General features: G+C 42.0%; 2 protein-coding genes across 3 annotated transcripts; one reads left to right on the top strand and one right to left on the bottom strand.

Annotated features, from left to right (window-relative positions):
* Positions 1–2,650: 2,650 nt before the first annotated feature.
* On the bottom strand, positions 2,651–5,966 carry otc (ornithine transcarbamylase). Its single transcript, XM_085765500.1, has 10 exons — positions 5,798–5,966; positions 5,547–5,685; positions 5,371–5,452; positions 4,827–4,914; positions 4,174–4,327; positions 3,960–4,082; positions 3,712–3,765; positions 3,473–3,622; positions 3,065–3,202; positions 2,651–2,974 (listed from the first exon to the last, which is right to left on the bottom strand). Exons 1-10 carry the CDS (start codon positions 5,878–5,880, stop codon positions 2,915–2,917), a joined length of 1,071 nt encoding a protein of 356 aa, XP_085621626.1. The 5' UTR covers positions 5,881–5,966; the 3' UTR covers positions 2,651–2,914.
* A 1,223-nt stretch (positions 5,967–7,189) lies between these two features.
* Positions 7,190–17,832, top strand: rpgra (retinitis pigmentosa GTPase regulator a). Of its 2 annotated transcripts, none has more exons than XM_085765579.1 (13): positions 7,190–7,228; positions 7,464–7,589; positions 7,692–7,784; positions 8,108–8,170; positions 8,271–8,429; positions 8,535–8,684; positions 8,978–9,136; positions 9,495–9,650; positions 10,778–10,902; positions 11,182–11,388; positions 12,165–12,720; positions 12,865–12,941; positions 14,266–17,832. In XM_085765579.1, exons 1-13 carry the CDS (start codon positions 7,198–7,200, stop codon positions 17,623–17,625), a joined length of 5,262 nt encoding a protein of 1,753 aa, XP_085621705.1. In that variant the 5' UTR covers positions 7,190–7,197; the 3' UTR covers positions 17,626–17,832. The 2 variants fall into 2 exon arrangements, with proteins under 2 accessions (XP_085621705.1, XP_085621704.1); XM_085765578.1 differs by having other exon boundaries at positions 14,263–17,832.
* Positions 17,833–19,125: the final 1,293 nt, after the last annotated feature.

Here is a 19,125-nt window from a genome sequence, read left to right as displayed (position 1 = left end):
TGAATGAAGCATCAGGTTTTTTTTATCCGGCTGCTGGCTGCTGGACCACCCGCATGGATCAAAGCTTCCCGCACATACGCGTCATCTCCCCGTTGTCCAATGGGAACCGAGACGTCACGTTACCACAGTGACGGTACCGAGACCGGGCGCGCGATGGCGCAGTTTGACCGCATATGACATTATTGCCTTTCATGAAACATATTTATGCCTCATCTTACTGGTCTAGATGTAAGAAAAGGGGAAAAGTCTGGCTATTACCTCTTAAGTTTTTATTAAACCAACACTAAGGAACCTTTCAACCTTCATAAAATATTTTCATAACTTTTGTGATGATACATCGACTTACAACAAGTTGAATGACACCTCTGTCATGGCCTGAGGGGGTCTGTATCTTTTTCTCTGGCACTAAGCAACTTTGAGGAGCATGGTAGGAACCCTGCTCTCACTTAAGTTTCACTTTCACTTTTGCGAGTCACAACAAGGAGGGAACAGGCAAAACGGCACTTTAGCAATGGATTATGTTTGTGTTTTCACTTTGAAATGATCCACTGGAAACAGAAACTTAGTTTTGATGTCTTTTGTTAATTTTAATGCAGGATATTTACAGGGCTTCACGCTAGTGTTCATGGGAAATGGAGTCTTCCTTCAGGCAAAACACTACCGCTTTGGTCCACAGGCGCCGCCAAACTCAACCAAAAAAAGTTCTTTAGTACTGCTTTAAAGCAGATATCAGTGGAATGTTTTTGTTAATATAAGTCCTAAATAGTCCTATTTTCCGTCAGCAATCACTTACATGAAGTATTTCAGCCTAAACACGAGTCTCTCCGTCACTCTGCTCTGCTGTAACCCGAGGAGAAAATTTTCCTTGTGGGATACAAGTGTTATCCAATGAGGGGAGAGAACGGCATGAAGGGCTGTGTGTGCAGCCAAGGGATGCGCGTGAATGTGGTGACGTAGCACGAGGACCAATTGATGCCTGACAAGGGCGGGGGCTGCTAACTCATGGTGCGTTCAAGGAAACTCGTACTTTGTGTTTTTCCTTCCTGTGAAGTCATACCAGTTCGATCTGGTACGAGTTCACGGGTCGGAAGTTACGAGTGGCAGGGAACTTTCACAGACAACAGGACGGTAAAAACACGAGCTACGGGTTACCTGGAACGCTACCAAGTCGTAGTTGTGACTTGAAGCTGTAACTTACGGTTTCAAAAGCCTGCCTTGAACACAGCATTAGCCGAAACGGCCGTGCCGCTGTTATCTGCTTTAACTAACAAGGTCAAAGAGGTTTCCTTTAAAATGCTTAACAGATTTTCACCTAACTAATCATACAGAGGCTTGATGATGAAAGTTGATGAAGTTGCCTACACACCAGACAACTCTAGAGCAAACTGGCATGTTTAATCAGTGATCATATTTAATTTATGTTTAGTTTAATTCAGTTTAATTTATGCTGGAAAATGTTCTGTTTGGCTACACTGAATTTGATAAGAAACTAAATACCCAATTTTACTTGATATTTTATCCAGATTTTACATGCATAAACCTACATTTTTCAGGCAAGAAGCCAAATTTTCTGGAACTGTCTGCATATGTTAAACAATACATCTCCTCTATATGTGATTGTGAAAATAAAAAAGCTGTTAAAACATATGATCTTTGTAAGCTTTACAAAATATTAATCGGATAAGTAGGCTATTTCTTTTCTTCTTTCTTTGTCTTGTTGTCACCCTTAAACCCCCTGGCGTGTTTATGAGTGTATGTTTGTGTAATAATGTTGTATCACTGTTTGTATTCATCTGTGTGTATACTACTGTGTTGTTGTCAATAAAGCAAGGAGGAAAAAATTAATTTAAAAAACACACCGTGCTGAGATACACAAAGGGTAAATGAAGTGTAATAGCTTATGTACATTTTATGTTGTCAATGTCTCTACTGTGATAAAAAGATGAAATCACATTTTTTCACCAATTTGACAACATGTGCAGAATTCAGGATTTTGGGGGGATTAAAAAACTTTGGTTTGTAAAATTGCCCCTTACAATCACACACAGGTCAGTGTGACACCTTCTCATTTGTTTTTTCCAAAGGTCCAAGCCTCAAAAACATGAAAAAAAAATCTAAATGATTGCATGAAAAAAACAGCAAATCCCGCAGGAACATTTAAATGTTTAGCATCTTTATAAGCAAAATTACAATCAAATTAATTGCCAGTTCATTTTCTGTTAACTGAATGATTCATGTATGATTAGATTAACTGTTGAGTAGTTCAATCTGTGGTCTTACTGATGACTAAATTAATTACTGTTGCTCTTGACTATGAACTGAAATTATTCAAAGCCTGTGATTCCTTTATTCAAAGTTTGTGAACAACAATTAGATTTTCTTTTTTTATTCCATCATCTCTGAACTACAGCCTCTTAAAGGGCAAAATTCAACAGCAGCAGAGAACGTCATGTAAAAGGTAAATGTAAACATTCATACATACTACAAAAAACAAACATAACCACGTAGTTGAGGTATTTATCTTACAACACAATGTTCATTTGCTTTATATATTCACAATACCTCAGTGTGTGTATCGTTTCCATACAGGAAGTGTTAATATTTTACAATATTGCCAACCATGCTTTAACATTTTATAACAATCGGCAGGTACACAACAAAAACTACAAGGAAACGCAGCGTGAAACCAAATGATCTGTGAAACCAAGAGGCAACAATGACTTAATTACCATGTAATGTCTTTTTTTTCCGAAGGGGGTCCAAACATTGACAACAAGGACAACCATGCCACATCTGCTCTAAATCAGAAAATGAATTCAACAGTGTAAACACAGTAGCCTAACTTTGGAGTTATCCAAATAGTCTTGTAATGGTGTTATAATTGGGTGAAATCTGAACTGCATAAGACTTTAGGTTAAAACTTCGGCATGGGAGTCTGTGGAGCGTAGTCAGTCAGAAGAGAGACCATCAGACCCTGAAAGAGAGAGGTGCTAATTAGTGCCCTGTACAAGATGGAGGGCAAGACTCCACTGACAGGATCAAATTAAACAGCATTTCATCTCACCATAATGGTCCACTTCCTATTCTCAGCCTCGGGGAAGACGAGGGAGCGGGAGGAGTAGAACACCTGGTCGTTCACCTCCTCCATTTTACGAGGGAGACAATGCAGGAAGGTCCAGTCTGGCTTGGCCACACTTCCTGTCTGTAATGAACCAGTCACAGAACATGAAGTTGTTAATGAATCAGTGCTGAAACCCTGCACATATGGAGTGATTTTGGCTTTTATTCTCTTTAATTTGTTCTGAATTAATTTTAAGTATACTGTAGAGACAAAAAATGCAGCATTTTTATTTGACCAGAACAATTACTGTGCATCTTTCCATGTAATATCGCCCTGACCAAATGGACCAGTGTGGGAACAAGCTCCTGTAATTTCACCAAAGGCTACTGACATATTGGTGGGTTCCTTTACCTCCATTGTGATCTGGTAGCCTTTAAAGTCCTTCAGTCTCTTCTTCTTCTCCTCCTCCTGCCCCATGCTGACCCAGGTGTCGGTAACCAAGACATTGCTGCCGTGGGCGGCCTCCATTGGGTCAGAGGTCAGAACAAGCTGAGTGCCACACTGAGACAAAATGCAATGTCATATTAAGTCATGAGAAGTCATCTGACCACAGGTCTGTTGATAATAGTGACACCTGAAGAGCAACTCACCTCTTTGGAGAGTCTCTGAGCCTCTTGAATAATGCTCTTCTCTGGCTCATACCCCTGTGAGTGAAGATGTGCTTTTAGTTTAGTTTCTAATCAGGAATACTTACGCATGTGTGTTTCACTGCAGAAGCATCTGCCCACAGCTGTACAGACATATCTGCAAACTAGAAACCCATAATCTGCAAATAAGAAGGTTAAGTGCTCTAAAAGAAAGGTCACACATGCATGTGATAGAATGAAAAAGTAAAAACCTTTGGTGTAGCAATCTTTAAATGAACTCCCAGTTTGGCTGCAGTCATCATGAAGGAATGGAGGACATTGTTTCCGTCTCCAATCCAGCTAACCGTTAATCCACTGAGGGACCCGTAATGCTCCTAGAAGAGAGAAGTGGTAATTTGGTGTTCAGCTCTTTAATTAGCTCGATGATGATGATGATGATGATAGTAAATTGCAGGGTTTCAATACCTGTAAAGTGAGGAAATCTGCCAGAATCTGGATTGGGTGGTAGAGGTCACACAGGCCGTTGATGATTGGGATGTTGGCCTCCTTATCCAGCTCCTCCAGCGTAGAGTGGCTGTACACTCGTGCCAAGACAATATCACAGAGTCCCGAGAGGACCCTGAGGAGGAGGAGGAGGAGATTACATGTATCCACTGGGCTGCGGCTCACATACTGGATGAGGGTGAATCATCTGCTTGGACAACACTGTCCTTGCCTTTCAGAAGTTATTACAGCAGTGAACAACACCAGGAACTTGCTGTTGACCTGAAAAGCTCACTGCTATGTCTATGTGTGAAGGAAAGTGGTTGTTCAAATGTCCTGCATTGTTGTAACATGTTAACATGATAAACGTGGATAAATAAGATGCCCCTGCCTACAAATCATATTCTTCAGCGGTATCAAAACATGCCAACATGTTTGTTTAGTACAAGCCCTAACAAAATCACACCATCATTTTTAATTGTTTATGTTCTTGATTGTTTTTCAGTGGAAATGAAATTCTCAATCTCAATCTTTTTATCAGCCAAAACAACTGCAGTGTGATTTCTTTGCTGTCCATATAAATAAATATATTACATGTAGCTATCTGTAAGTGAAATCATAATCATAAGACTCACCTAGCTGTGTCTGTGTTGCTCTCATTCACTCCCAGGTGGATGTCCTGAGAGGTGAGGAAACACGGGTGTCCACCCAGCAATGCAAAACCTGGAATAATGATATCAAGGCCACTTTTAATTTTCCCCAGAAGCAAAGCAGTGCTTAAACATGCATAAGTATTTAAATCAACTAAGCATGCATCAGTGCAAAGTGTTGAAGGGGTGACAGTGTAGGGAAAAACGTTAGCTGTTCACGGGCAGAGTGCTTTGTTCCACGGGATGCACTGAAAGTCGTTTCAGCAGTTCTTTTGTCTCCATATAAACAATGACTTTTAGGAGTGGGACCAGCCCAGCTAACAGTATGAGGACATATTTTTTGTAGGAGAGCTCTCATAAATTAATTGAAGAGGCATTATTGTTTGTGTGTACTTAACTAACTTGACTTGACTATAGTGGCTTTATACACGTTGCTCTACAGGGACCCACCTCCATTACTACCCATGTGAGTGTCCAACTGAGCCACATGGCACACACCAGTGTAGATGCATATATACAAAACTGACACCTGTCTCTGTGGACATTCTTGTTCTGGTGCTCCTCTTCTCAAATATCATTGCAATTGACTTTCCTTGCAGGAGAGGAAGATACTGAAATAGACAGGATAGTTAGTTTCCTTAACTGACTAAAGACATTTGACAAATGGACACTGAACTTAGCGTTAAATAGTCAGGGTGAGCTAACCTGTTTTTCATGCTTGATCCGATGTTTTAGATCCGCCGACACCCACAGAAGTCTTTTGATTTCATCTGAGCTGAAATCTTTCAATGTGAGGCAGCTGCGACCCTTTAAACTCACTGAACCCAGGGAAGCAGCCCCGATGCTGAAAATGCAAACAACCGAAGGCACAATGCAAATATCATTTATACATATTTTCATTGGTGACAGAAGTTGAGCAATCATATGATCATATTCAGTCAACGGGAGTTTCTTACCTAAACCCTCGTGCCGGACTGCTTTGTAAAGTTTTCAAACATTTGAGCACTGGGCTGTTGACAGATAACAGTTTAGCAAACATTGCACCTCAGTGGAAAATCCTACGGGAGTGAAATGTTGAGTGAATATTTCATCAGAGAGAGAGAGGACAACTTTCCCTCACTATCTCCCAGGGAAATGCAGCACATGGAGCCAAGAGCTGCAGGCCAGCCAATCAGCAGCGCGGATTACGATGACGTCGCCGCGGGACCAGGAAGCGGGGCGTGGCTTCTTTCCGTAGACGCTGCAGCAGTTTATCTCATTTAGTGAAGAAGAGGTGCAAACTTTATTAGATTTGGGGGTTTAATTATATCAAACTAAAACAAAATACGTTGAATCAGTTTCACCAATTGGGTAACTAGGCAACAAACACAGCAAGCAATCCGCATGTAACTGTTGCGGTCACAGGCTAGTTTTTTGTCCCTGATATCCAGGCCAGCAGCGTTTAAAAAGTTGTTCACACAAACATTTTTTATCGGGATAAATGTTTCCCGGGGCGAAATTATTGTAGGCTATCAACTCAACTGACTAACTCGCTCTATTATCTTCTGCCACAGACTCTAAATAGTTGTCTACGCTGCGACCATGTAATTTGGTGGAAAAGTTGGATTTAAATGTGTTTTCACCCTGTTTTGTTTTTTTAATCAAACCGGGCCGATAGAATACAACCATGATATCTCGGAAATACTCTGAAATACACAAGATGCCACTGGATAACTGGTGTAAAAAAAAAAAGTAAACAATCCTTTTTCTTCCTGAGGTTTGCAAATTGGACATCCGATTACAAACAACGATAATGTCGCGTCCAAGTTCTATCGTTAAAAATACTCACCACCACATGTTCAATTGAATTAATCTGATAAATAGTTTATAATGTCACTTACGAATACGTAACACAGCAAAAGTATCTATGTAGTCTATTAGCACTCGCGCTGGAATTGTTCATGAACGCCCCTGTGTCTGTTTTTTCCCATTCTGCCCCGTTGCGTGAATGCGACATCAGGTTCATGGGTCTGTTATCTATATGTTGAACCTGTGAGCTACTGTAGGCTACTAAAACAGTCATGTTTTTTAATGTTTTTATTTTTTTCCAAGCGTACTAAAAACTTAAACCCATACTAAGAAATTGTTTTCCAGTGTGTTTCATTGTTCCAAATTAAATATAAACAAAAGTCCAGTCAGCCCCCATTTAAAAAACAAAACAAATCGATTGATGTCATGTGTTACTGCTGCCTCAGTCAGGACCATGGTCAGGACTTGCTTCCTCTTTAGCCGGTGCTGCCCCTCCCTCCCTCCCCGACCTTGATCTGCCGGTGTCAGATCAGGCAACACGGCAAAGGTGAGCCGAGTAACGGTGGAGATGACGGGGCAGACCAGTGTGGATATACCCGGTAAGACTGCTTTCTATATATTTTATCATATGGTACAGCCTTCATCTTTAGCTATGTTTGGTCCTGTTTACATTCCCATTCAATTAACTCTCTGTGTGCCTATGGTAAACCTGTTACTATTTCTGTCTGGCTGACAGCAGGTTAGGTTGGGATTTAGCCGGTGTTAAGTTAGAGAGAGCAGTGAGTAAGAGTTGTCTGCACATTGCATCACTCCTGTTTATTCATTTGTCACCAGAAACAGGAGCCATCTTCACACTTGGAAAGAGCTGCTTTGCTCACAATGTGCCCAGAATATTCTGGCTGAAGAATGACCATCCAGTGCATATATCCTGTGGCCAGGAGCACACTGCTGTGGTCACAGGTACACACACACACTACACATAGTCTATTTAATGTTCAGCAATGGAATAAGTGTAATTTACTGCAGCTAGGGCACTCTCACATGTCTGTTATGGTTATGCAGAAAATGGGAGGCTTCTTGTGTCCGGTTCTAATACCTGGGGCCAACTAGGGCTGGGAGTGAAGCCTGCTGCCAGCAAACCTGTCTCTGTGAAAGGTAACTTACTTTATAATAGGGCTCTGACTAGTAATTTTTCTTTACTGATGTATTGATTAATCACTTTCTCAATGTATCCTGTAATTATCTGCTCAGACATCTGCAAATCACATGTTTTACCTGCCTAACAGTCCAATTATATACAGTTTATTGATACCTATAAAGACAAGCAGCAAATCTATACCAAAGGCAAGATGACAAGTTCAAGTAATGTTTGTTATTTTTCTGAATTGTGAACTTACTGATAAATTAATTCACTAATTAGCCTAGGTGTTTTGATGTTTTTTTTTTGTAATTTTAACTATTTATTTCTCCTTTTTTAGCCTTAAAGTCCGAGAAGGTGAAGCATGTAGCTTGTGGGAGAGATCACACAATTGTCTGCACATGTAAGATGAAGAACAAATGATTTGGATGTTTATGTAGCAGATGTTAACAGTGGTTTCCAGTGTTTTTTCTTGAACTGAACTAGGTTTTGTATATTTGTAGGGCGGGGTACTGTGTATGGTACTGGCAGTAACCAGGATGGGCAGCTCGGTTTGGGCCACTGCATCAGCACTACATCCTTTCACCTGCTGCATCCATTCTGTAACCCTGCATCAATCCGAATGCTTTCTGCAGGATGCAACACCTCAGCTGCCTTAACAGGTTCAAAACAAAGTCACAAGCAGTGATGTAATACGTGTCTCCTCCAGGCCAAAGGTGTTAATGTGTGTGTGTCATACCCCTGCCCTGTGTCTGTGTGTTGGTTAGAGGATGGGAGGCTGTTCATGTGGGGAGACAACTCTGTGGGTCAGATCGGTTTGGGGGATGAAATCTTTTCTGCAGACCCCAGAGAGCTGAATGTTGGAGAAGCGGTGACATGGGTCTCCTGTGGATACTACCACTCGGCATTTGTTACAGGTACAACACAGTGCAAACAAACACAGCACTCACACTTACCAGTAAACTACTGTATTCAGTCAGACAATTTATGAAGCACTTGAAATGGTCACATTACCTTGATAAATCTGCTTGCACTTTCATAGTTTTTTTTAATAATGCATTTTTTGCATCTTGAATCTGAAAATTTCACAGTGAATATGTGGGCTACAAATAGCCACTTCAAGGAAAAATAAAGTATTTGCAATCAAACTGAGTAAATCTTAATTTTGTTGATTCGTTGTGCTGTGTTATAATATTGTGTCGGCTTTTAGTGAGTGGAGATCTCTACACGTTTGGAGACTGTGCGAATGGACGGCTTGGTCTCCAGTCGAAGCAGCTTGCAAATCACAGAGTCCCTCAGAGGGTGCAAGGGATTCTGGGTCGTGTCATCCAGGTGTCCTGTGGAGGGGAGCACACTGTGGCACTTACAGGTGTGTTGTTCCAGAGGACAGAACACCATCACTGTAAAATAATCATGTATTTCTACTTCTTTGTTTTATGTATTCAAATCCAGATCCTTTACCCAAAACAATTAGTAAAAAAAAACTCATTATAAAAAAATACAACTAACTTTTTTGAAAGTTTTATAAAAGAAAATTACATCATCAGCAAAATGTGATTAAAATGACAAAAGTGATCATTATGCAGCATGGTCCTTAAATTAGATTAAATCTTTAACGACACATTTGTAAGTGGTATTTTAACCAACATATTGTGTTATTGCTGTGGGTAATTAGTCACTGTCTAATCGGTGCGGTCTGTTTCTTTGTGTGTGTTTTGCTGTGCCAGAGGAGAACGTGTACACATTCGGTAGGGGTCAGTACGGTCAGCTGGGCCACGGGACTTTTCTGTATGAAGTTGATTTGCCAAAACCACTGGAGCACTTTTCTAACAGCAGCATCAGAAACATTGTCTGTGGAGAACACCACACTGCTGTGGTCACAGGTAAGCTATCTCTGTATATGTAGTAGTATGTTCACCTTTGTGCTTGTGGACGCGTGTTTTATCCACTGTTGCCCATAAAGTTTGAATAATATTGTTTTCAGACACATTCCTCTTTTTACTCCTATTATAAAGGTTAATTGTGATTTAATTTAATAATCATTTTGAATATGTATGATTATGCTTTTGTGTTTGTGTCCAAATTTTGTTCTTCAACTTCTTTATGTTATTTACGTATATACGAAGGAACAAACTAAAATTGTGCCTTATTTTGTTTTACATGTTCGAAATAAATAATAATAATTAAAAACAATTCACAGTGGTATGGTGCAGTGGTTAGCACTGTCGCCTCACAGCAAGAGGGTTCTGGGTTCGAACCTGCCGGCCGGCTAGGGCCCTTCTGTGTGGAGTTTGCATGTTCTCCCCGTGCATGCGTGGGTTCTCTCCGGGTACTCCGGCTTCCTCCCACAGACCAAAGACATGCAGGTTTGGTTAATTGGCGACTCTAAATTGCCCATAGGTGTCTGTCTATATATGTGTCGGCCCTGCGATAGACTGGCGACCTGTCCAGGGTGTACCCCGCCTCTCGCCCAAAGTCAGCTGAGATAGACTCCAGCTCACCCCTGACCCTAGTGCAGGATAAGCGGTATAGAAAATGAATGAATGAATGTTTGAAAGAGATTGATCAATAAGGTTTTGAGAAGATATACACTTTATCTATCAAGAATAATTCACACTGTCATAATCATTTCATGAGAAGAGGTAAAAAAAAATTTTTATTCCAACTTTACAGGCAACCGTGTACATAACAACTAATTTTCCTTAGGCAAGCCTGTTGAATAATGTGTTTTGTTGTGTTTTCTGAATGGGATCATTGATTCAGCATGAACATGGGATCACGTCTTAAAAACACTGATCCCTTGTGGAAATCCACCCAGTCTTTTCATTAGAGAAACAGGAACCAACAAAACAAGTGACATTGTTATTTGATAAATGACTTATCTTTGTCGACTGACTACCGTACTGTAATTGATCCACTAACCATTTCGCCACTAGAGCAGTTACATGAGTGTTGCCGCAACTATTAATTAAAACCTTTTAATAAATGTGTTTTTCATCCTCCTCTGCAGACAGTGGGCTGCTCTACATATTTGGTGATGGTCGTCATGGAAAACTGGGATTAGGGGAGGAAAACTTCATCAACCACTTCAGCCCAACACTTAACACACGGTTTCTCAAGTTCAAAGTTCAGTTAGTAAGTAAATGTGATGACAGGGGATCAGGTTGGCATAGCTTTAACCTTACCAACCTTAATTACATGGTTTCATGTCGAGCTCCACTGTGTGCACATCAGTTGTCCTTTAGAGAAAACTCCAAACTTATTGGTTTAAGTTGCTGTCCACTTGTCCAAGTTGTATATCCCTTGTTTGTTTTTAGTTTTTTTAAGTAAACGAGTATAAATGAATAAGAGAGCAGTGCACAGTAATAAGTTACATTGAGTCTAATGTGTCTTATGATGTTTTCCTTTGTTTAGGTGTCCTGTGGTGGTAACCATATGCTGGTCCTGGCTGAACCACGACCGCCGGAGAACGAAGATGTGGTGCCAGAGATGGACGTCACACTCAGTTACAGCTTTCTGGGGTCAAGCCGCACAGAAATTGTTCTGCTGGAAAGGTTGATTGATCCAACTACACTCGTCCCACTCTCTGCTCTTGCTGCTCGAGCCCGCCACAGAGAAAAAGTGAGAATCTACACTTTTGATTTTTATCTTCCAGCAATACCCAGTCGTTTGTATTAGTCATTAACTTGAGATGTTAGCGACTTAGTATATAGTGTAACTTCAGAGTATCTGGGCTGATACTCTAACATTTATTGTCATCATCAATCAATTACACACTTGATTAATGAATTGGTCTACTACAGAAATCTAAAATAGATACAGTGTATTTATATCCCATTCATTAATTGTTTTGTTTTCTTCAACTAAATGTCCCAAACCCCCAAAGGTTCCTGGTTTATTTTATTTAAAATTGGCTTGATTATTTTTTAATTGATTATTTAACTTGGTACAGCTTTAAAAAGAATGAGCGAACTACTCAATCCATCAAGTTTATGCCACATGTCTACAATCTGGTCACTTGAAATTATTGTTATATGCTGCTGGGAAACACTGAAGAAATACGATGTAATAATAAATATTTATTGGCCATACTGGCTTGGCCTGTACTATTTTTCCATTACACTTTCTCAGGCTTCGGCCAATCATAAAATAGATGGTGAATTGTTTACCATGTGGTATAAAAGGTCTTGAAGAGTCTTAAATTTAACTTGGTGAGCTCAAGGACACAAACTCTGGAGAAGTTTGTTGTCATGTTGTAGTCATAGTTTAACTCCAGTAGGGGGCAGTGTTGTACCAACATGTGGCGCCGCTGTAGTACCACTGACTCACTGGTTGGGGAGCTCCATTGGTGTGATTTTGACCTTTTACTCAGAATTGTTTTTGCTGTTGTCTTTCAGGAAGGCTCTGTGGAGCTGTTTGGGGAAACATTTCTAAACCTCCCACGTCTAAATTCTGGCTTCCTCAACACTTCCTGGCAAAAGTCTAGAAATATCCTAACCCCCAGAACACTTTCAAGGGAGATTACCACTCCTTCATCATCTCCCAAACTCCTATCAGACATTGCACCAAGCCCACCGTTCTCGGCCAGATCCCTGCCCAAATCCCCCCGGAGTCCATTGTTGTCCTCTAAGGCATCAAGCCCACGTTCTCGATCATCAGACGTGTTTCAGAACAAAGCCTCCAGCTCCACCTCCTCTAAGTCTAAATCCAAGGAGTTGCACTTTTCCTTATTGTCGCCTAAATCTAAAACTAAACGTGAAGCGAGCATCCCTGTCTCCCCAAAAAGGGCTGCCAAAAATAGAGTACAACATGTGACGAGAGCTGGAAAGGCCTTGAGTGACAAAATGTCATCCCCTGTACCACCTAAAGATCCCTGTAGCCCCACTAGACCCCCCACTCATATTCCCAGTAAACACCTCAGAGAGATCAAGCATCTGGACTCATCAGAAACAGGTATGTCGAACAGTTTTCTGGAGTCTGTGTGCCCAGAGTTGGGCTGAGATTCATCTTTATAAATCCATGAAAATCTGATCTGAAGATACAGATGCAGATAATATTGAGTACAGCAGTTTAACTAACTCCTGTCTGTTCTTTCAGAGGGAGAAACCGTTCAGATGCAGATGGCAGAAGACGTGGAAGAGAAAGAAGTCGACTCTGACTTTTTGCCAGATAAAGTGAGAGAAAAAGTATTTTTTAAAAGCTCCCCGCGCAGCGATTTGACTTTGATAGTGGAGAGAAATAGACTGCAGCTTATGGTCCATAGAGTCATAAACGCAGAGTCGGTTAGATGTTATTTTCCTCTTTAGGCTTCTTGGCTGTGGTCTAGATTATGTGTACACCAGGGCAGGAAGCAGCTATGTTGAACACTCACCGGCTTTTCCAGGAAATGTGCACAGCTCAGCATACATACTGCATGTCTCTGTGTGTCTGTGGAGAGATTTTCCACTTAGTATAATGCTGAGGTAAATTATGAAATGGAATTTAGTGTTTTGTTCTCTCTGATTTTCTTTTCTTCCCAATGGTCTCTGTAATTAATCAAATCAGAGTGAGATATTTGGATGGCTTCTCCTAACACCCTCAGATAAACAAACACATACAGTACACACATGTAATGCTTTGGAAAAGTTGGCAAGAAATGTGCCACATCTCATCAGCCTAGGATGAAGCAAACAGTGAAGCAGTCTCCTTCCTTGCAGTGTAGTGTGTTTTACTACAACATGTGGTGCTTGGTAACTCATCATTGTCCTAGTTGTATTGTTAAATAGAGGGGGAAAAAATCAAAGCCTTTATTTAAATGTACTTAGTAGTTACTGTCCACCAGTTTCCACATGGTTGCTCACAAATGTGTGGGCATTAACGTGCCACAGACAAGCAGAGATTCGAACGCCTTATGGTGCCTCAAGTCTGCAGAGACAGTGATTAAATAACACCTCACTGACCCCTAATTAACCACAGTCTATTTATCTCCAGTACATAAGTGAAAATAATAAGGATATCCTATTCTTTTCTCCATTATCACCATGGTTTTCTCCCACCCACATCTGTATTTCAACCTGATGACAGATTTGTTGACGACTGATCATGTGTGCCCACCTTGCATATGTCCAATGATATTCTTGGTATCATCATCCAGATCTACACCTACCCCATAAAAGTCATAATCTCCCATATGCTTCAAAGTATTTTTCTGTACAGTCTGTTTCAAGTCACCCTGCAACACTGCATCAAAATATACACTGGCAATGTATTTTCTCCTCTTATTTGTTGTTGCTTACATACGCACAATGTATATTTACAGTTGAAATTTGGCAGTAAAATACATAAAACAGTAAATGCCATAATTACATATGCAGTCATTGATTGCAGGTCTGCTTCTGTGCTTGTAGTACAGTTTCTCTTTAACTCAGTATCGTCCGGCAGATGACCTTTTCCTGCCTGTTTTATTTTTGTTCTTACATCTTACTACATTTCTCTTTTCTCTTTGATTTATTCCAGGAGAAGAAAAAGAACCGAGTTCTTAGAGGAGCTGCAAAAGAGGCCAAGGCATTAGCCGACCAGCTCCGGTCTACGAAGAAGACAGAACAGACTTTTCATGAGGCCTTACCCACAGAGCTCCTGAAAGACTCTCACTCCTTAAAGAAAGAAATATCTGGACTAAAGGGCACAAAGAAAAACACAACATCTAAAGGAAAAGACACCATTACCAAGCAGTCCAGTAAAATTATATCTCAAGAAGACAAACAAATTCAAAAGGAGCTCTCGCAATTTAAATCAACAAAACATGATAAGAGTCAACCATCAGAGCTGAGCCGAACAACTTCACAGTCAGTTTTGAAGACACTGACTGGAGCACAGCAGAGACTGACTGAAATGAAGGAAAAAGACAGGAAAAATAGAAATCTGAAAGATGGTAATACAAACGAAGAAGAGATGCAAGACAGCTCTTTAAATGAAGACTTGATAAGCACATCGGAAATGGAGGAAACTAAATCACAAGCCACAGAAAAGGCTGCAAAGGAAGACACCAATCGTGCACAAATCCAGTTCAAAAGAGCAACAAAAGAACTGCACAAGGTTAAATATGTGACAGGAAAAGGTCAAAGTAAAAATGTTAAGTCATCAGTGAAAAAAGAAACCACAGATGTCACACCACCTGACAGTGCAGCATCTACACCTGTGAAAGTCAAAGGGAAGCTCCAACAGGTCAAATCCAAACCGGTCAAAGATCAAAGTGCAAATACTTTGGTTAAAAGTAAAAGCAAAGGAAAAGGAGCGGATGAGTTAAACTCCAAAAACACAGCTCAAAAAACAAAAGCCGAACATGCAGGTAAGCAGAAGTTACCTGACAACAGTGTGAACGTGAAGGACAAAAAGAAAGTGAAGGAATCTAAACCGAAGGCTTTGACAAAGCCAGAGGGAGAAGGAGAGCAGATCAAAGTTAAAGGTGAAGCTGCTGCAGACACTAAAGATAATGCAAAATCCAAGATGAGGAGTAATAAGACTGAATCTCCACAGCAGGATATACCTATTGAAGTGATGTGTAACCCAATTTCCTCGCAAAGCCCTCAGATAACACAAGTTTCCGTCAGCGGTGCCAAATCCCTGCAAGGCTCCGAACCTGCTGATACATATCCGCTTGTTTCTCAGAGAGATAAAGAGGAAACTCAGAGTATGACGGAGGAGGACAAACCAAGGTGGGAGGAAGTTCTCAGCAACGCAGCAACTTTTCTTCCAGCTGTTGGGATGGCAGGTGCAGCGATGGGAGTCCTTAGTGAGGCAGTGACAAGTGTGCAAGCCTTCCAGTCGGGCGGTGACACAACTACCTCAACACCGTCAAGAACCCCCAAAAGGCAATTCGTGAAGCAAAGTGTGATTTTTCAGCCTTCGTTCTCCTCCACGTCGTCACATTTGTCGTCAAAAGAAAACACGGACAAAGGTGGAGCTCAGGATGACAAAAGTTACGATACTACTGGAGATCAGTCGGAACAAGAGCTGGCGAAAAGCGACTTGTCCGAGCAGATCAAGGATGAAGACAGTTCACAAACAGAGGAGAAAAATGGCGGCACGGACACTGAAACTTCCCAGCAAGCGCGTGAAGAAGAAGAGGATGATGAAGATGATAAAAGCTCCAAGGTCTCCAGTGAAGATGAGGAGGAGAGTGAAGATGGAGAGGGAGAGAGTGGGAGCGGGAGCGACGTGGAAGACAAAGAGGAAGAAGAGGAGGGAAGTGAAAGTAGTGATGCTAAAGAGGGTGAAGAGGAGGGTGAGGAAGAGCAAGGTGCTGAATCTGAAAGTGAGGAGAAGTCGAGCTCGAACAGCGAGGAAGATGAGGAAGGAAGTGAGAAGAGTGCTGCTACAGAAAGTGAACAAGAAAGCAGTGAGGAGACAGGTGAAGGAGGGAGCAACTCTGAAGCAGCAGAGGAGGAGGAGGAGGAGGAGGAGGAAGGAAGTGAAAGTAAAGTGTCAAGTGATGAAGACAGTAAAGAGGAAGAGGATGAAAGTGGTGAAGAGTCAGGGAGTTCGGCCGGGAGCACGAGTGAAGAAGACGAGGAGGAGGAGGAGGACGGAGAGGGAAGTGACTCTGGAGAGTTTGCACAGGCTGAAGAAGAGGAAGAGGAAGAGGAAGAGGGTGAAACTGGTTCTACTGAGAGTGAGGAAGATGAAGAGAAAGACTCAGAGGAAGACGGAGAAACAGACAGGAGCGAAGGAGAGGATGATGATGATGATGATGATGATGATGATGATGAGAAACAGGAAGAAGCAAGTGACAGTGAAGCTGATGAAGAGCAGGGTGAAGAAAGCAACACAGAAAATGAGGAGGAAGAGAATGAGGGACAAGAGGAAGATGAAACCATGGAGGAAGGAGAAAATGAGGGTGAGGAGGAGGAGGAGGGTGAGACTGTGGGGGAGGAAGAAGAGGAGGGTGAGGAAGAGGAAAGTGAGACTTTGGGGGAAGAAGAAAATGAGGGTGAGGAGGAAGAAGGTGAGGGGGAGGAAGAGGAGGGTGAAACTGTGGGTGAGGAAGAGGAGGGTGAGGAAGAAGAGGGTGAAACTGTGGGTGAGGAAGAGGAGGGTGAGGAAGAAGAGGGTGAAACTGTCGGGGAGGAAGAGGAGGGTGAGGAAGAAGAGGGTGAAACTGTGGGTGAGGAAGAGGAGGGTGAGGAAGAAGAGGGTGAAACTGTCGGGGAGGAAGAGGAGGGTGAGGAAGAAGAGGGTGAAACTGTGGGGGAGGAGGAAAATGAGGGTGAGGAAGAGGAAGAACTTGCAGAGGAGGAAGAAGAAGGTGAGGAGGGACCAAGTGGAGGTGGGGAGGAGGAGGAGGAGCAGGAGGAAGAGGAGGAGGAGGAGGAGGAGGAAGAGGAGAGTGAGGAAGAAGAGGAGGAGGAAACAAAGATTAAACCGAAAACAGAAATGAGACTCAAACATCAGACAGAAGAAAAGAAACGCGTTGTTTCTGAGGAAGGTGAAGATGAGGAAGAGGAAGAGGAAGCCGGTGAGGAGGAGGAGGAGGAGGAGGAGGAGGAAGCAGAAGAAGAGGAAGAAGAGAGTGAGGAAACGGGAAAGGTCAAACAGAGCACAAAGCTGGCTGCAAACAAACAGCAACAGAGTGAAGAGGAGGAGGAGGAGGAAGAGGAGGAAGAGGAAGATGAGGAAGAAGAGGAAGAGGAAAGGGTTAAATCAACAAAACAGAAACTTCCTGCTAGAGCTGCAGAGAAAGAGCAGAGAGAAACACCCAAACCGGCACCGAGGACGAAGCCGAGAGCTGCTGCTGCTGCTGCTGCAGCGGAGGAGAAGAAACCAGAAGAGTCTCAGCAGTTCTGGGACGACGTGCTGCCTCAGTATCTGGACCTGCAGTGAAGTTACCACACAGCGAGCAGCCGGCTGGAAGAACAAACTGTCTCGAACCAGAGCCAATCAGCTGGCAGCGTGGAGCTGCTGCTGCTGCTGCACTGACTGAAGCAACAGTTTTCTCATTGTCAGCAAAACGCACCGATCAACTCTTTCTCGATACATGATGGTTTTGTTTTTTAAAAGGTGGCAACAGGCCAGATATCGTTATGAACTGTCGACTGACTGACGGGCCTTTGGTGCTCCGGGACTTGAAAGGATTTAAAACCGACAGTCGGTTTGCATTAATTCCACTAGATCAGTAAGAAACAAGCCCTGCCTTGTGTCAGGGCACTAAGACTACAAATTGCATTTTTTTTTTTTTTTTTTACAATTGTTTGCTCTGGAGAGTGGCCAGACTAACAGTGGTAGCTATGTTGCGATTAGGCCTTTGCATGAAAGGTGGTAGCAGCAACTAATTCCACTGGAAGAGCACTTTAAAAAAGAAAAAATAAGGCCCGTGTTTAGTTGGTACTTGGGTTTTATAATGTATTTACTGCAACACAATGATGTATTTTGGACTGATTTAATCTTAAAGAGAAGATTAGCACCTTAAAGGGATACAGTAGTTCAACATTTTGGCAAATTGGCCCATTGCCATAATCTCAATTATCATAGCAGTAGATTCGTTACCTTTAATTATCGGTGCAAGCTGTTTTTAGAACGGCCGAGCCGTGAGCTGCTCAGAGCTACGTTACGGAGGCTAATGGGAGTTCTTGGTTTCCCTCATCAAACTCATCAAATACACAATCCAACAGATAGAGAGAAAGAGATAATAATGGAAATGCTTGCTGAAAAACTGCCCCTGATGGGAATACACATCGGGGGTTTTGCATGAATTTACCCTAAAACAATTCTGTCTCGTAACGTTCCGTTATTATCTCATAGCGTGGTGAAAGTGCAGGTCACAACTTGTCCACCAGAGCGTTTTGGATTGTGTATTTGATTAATTTGATGAGGGAAACCAAGAAATCCCATGAGCCTCCATAACTTAGCTCTGAGCAGCTCTGCTCCGCCGTTCTAAAAATAGCTTGCACTGACAATTAAAGGTAACGAAGAGTTTGCCAAAATGTTGAACTATCCCTTTAATTAAACAGTTTCAGAGTAATTGTGATGGTCCAATGACTTGTTTCTGGGAGAATGGAGGCTCTCTTCCACCTAGCATCTGAAAACAAACCTTGCAAGATCAGCGCCTCCGACCCGGTTTCCCAGATCTCATCTCGCGGGAAACGACTGCTTCACGGCACGACACTGATACAATGTAATCTGTAATCTCTTGTTAATGTTACCCACCTCCATAGACATCGCTCCACAGATCGCCTTCTTGTCGGCTTCGTTGAAAACAAATGCACATGACCGGAGGGGGAGGGAGGAGGGTTAGCAGTGAGTTTTTACAACAGTTAAAATATGCACTTTGAAACTGTAGATGACTGACTTGCATTGTTCCCCTTTAATATAACAAATTGTAGT

The sequence above is a fragment of the Trachurus japonicus genome, chromosome 21 (assembly GCF_045865225.1).
Source record: "Trachurus japonicus isolate A0001 chromosome 21, Traja_1.0".
Lineage (NCBI taxonomy): Eukaryota > Metazoa > Chordata > Actinopteri > Carangiformes > Carangidae > Trachurus > Trachurus japonicus.
The sequence above is the reverse complement of the archived record's forward strand: the minus strand, read 5'-3'. Positions and strand labels throughout refer to the sequence as shown.

Coding starts and splice junctions, on each gene's coding strand:
- otc (XM_085765500.1), bottom strand. CDS start 5,880: ATGTTTGCTAAACTGTTATCTGTCAACAGCCCAGTGCTCAAATGTTTG. Junction 3,766..3,959: donor TAAAGATTGCTACACCAAAG/GTTTTTACTTTT, acceptor CTTCACTCACAG/GGGTATGAGCCAGAGAAGAG. Junction 3,203..3,472: donor GCTACCAGATCACAATGGAG/GTAAAGGAACCC, acceptor GGTTCATTACAG/ACAGGAAGTGTGGCCAAGCC.
- rpgra (XM_085765578.1), top strand. CDS start 7,198: ATGACGGGGCAGACCAGTGTGGATATACCCG. Junction 9,137..9,494: donor GCACACTGTGGCACTTACAG/GTGTGTTGTTCC, acceptor TTGCTGTGCCAG/AGGAGAACGTGTACACATTC. Junction 12,721..12,864: donor TCTGGACTCATCAGAAACAG/GTATGTCGAACA, acceptor CTGTTCTTTCAG/AGGGAGAAACCGTTCAGATG.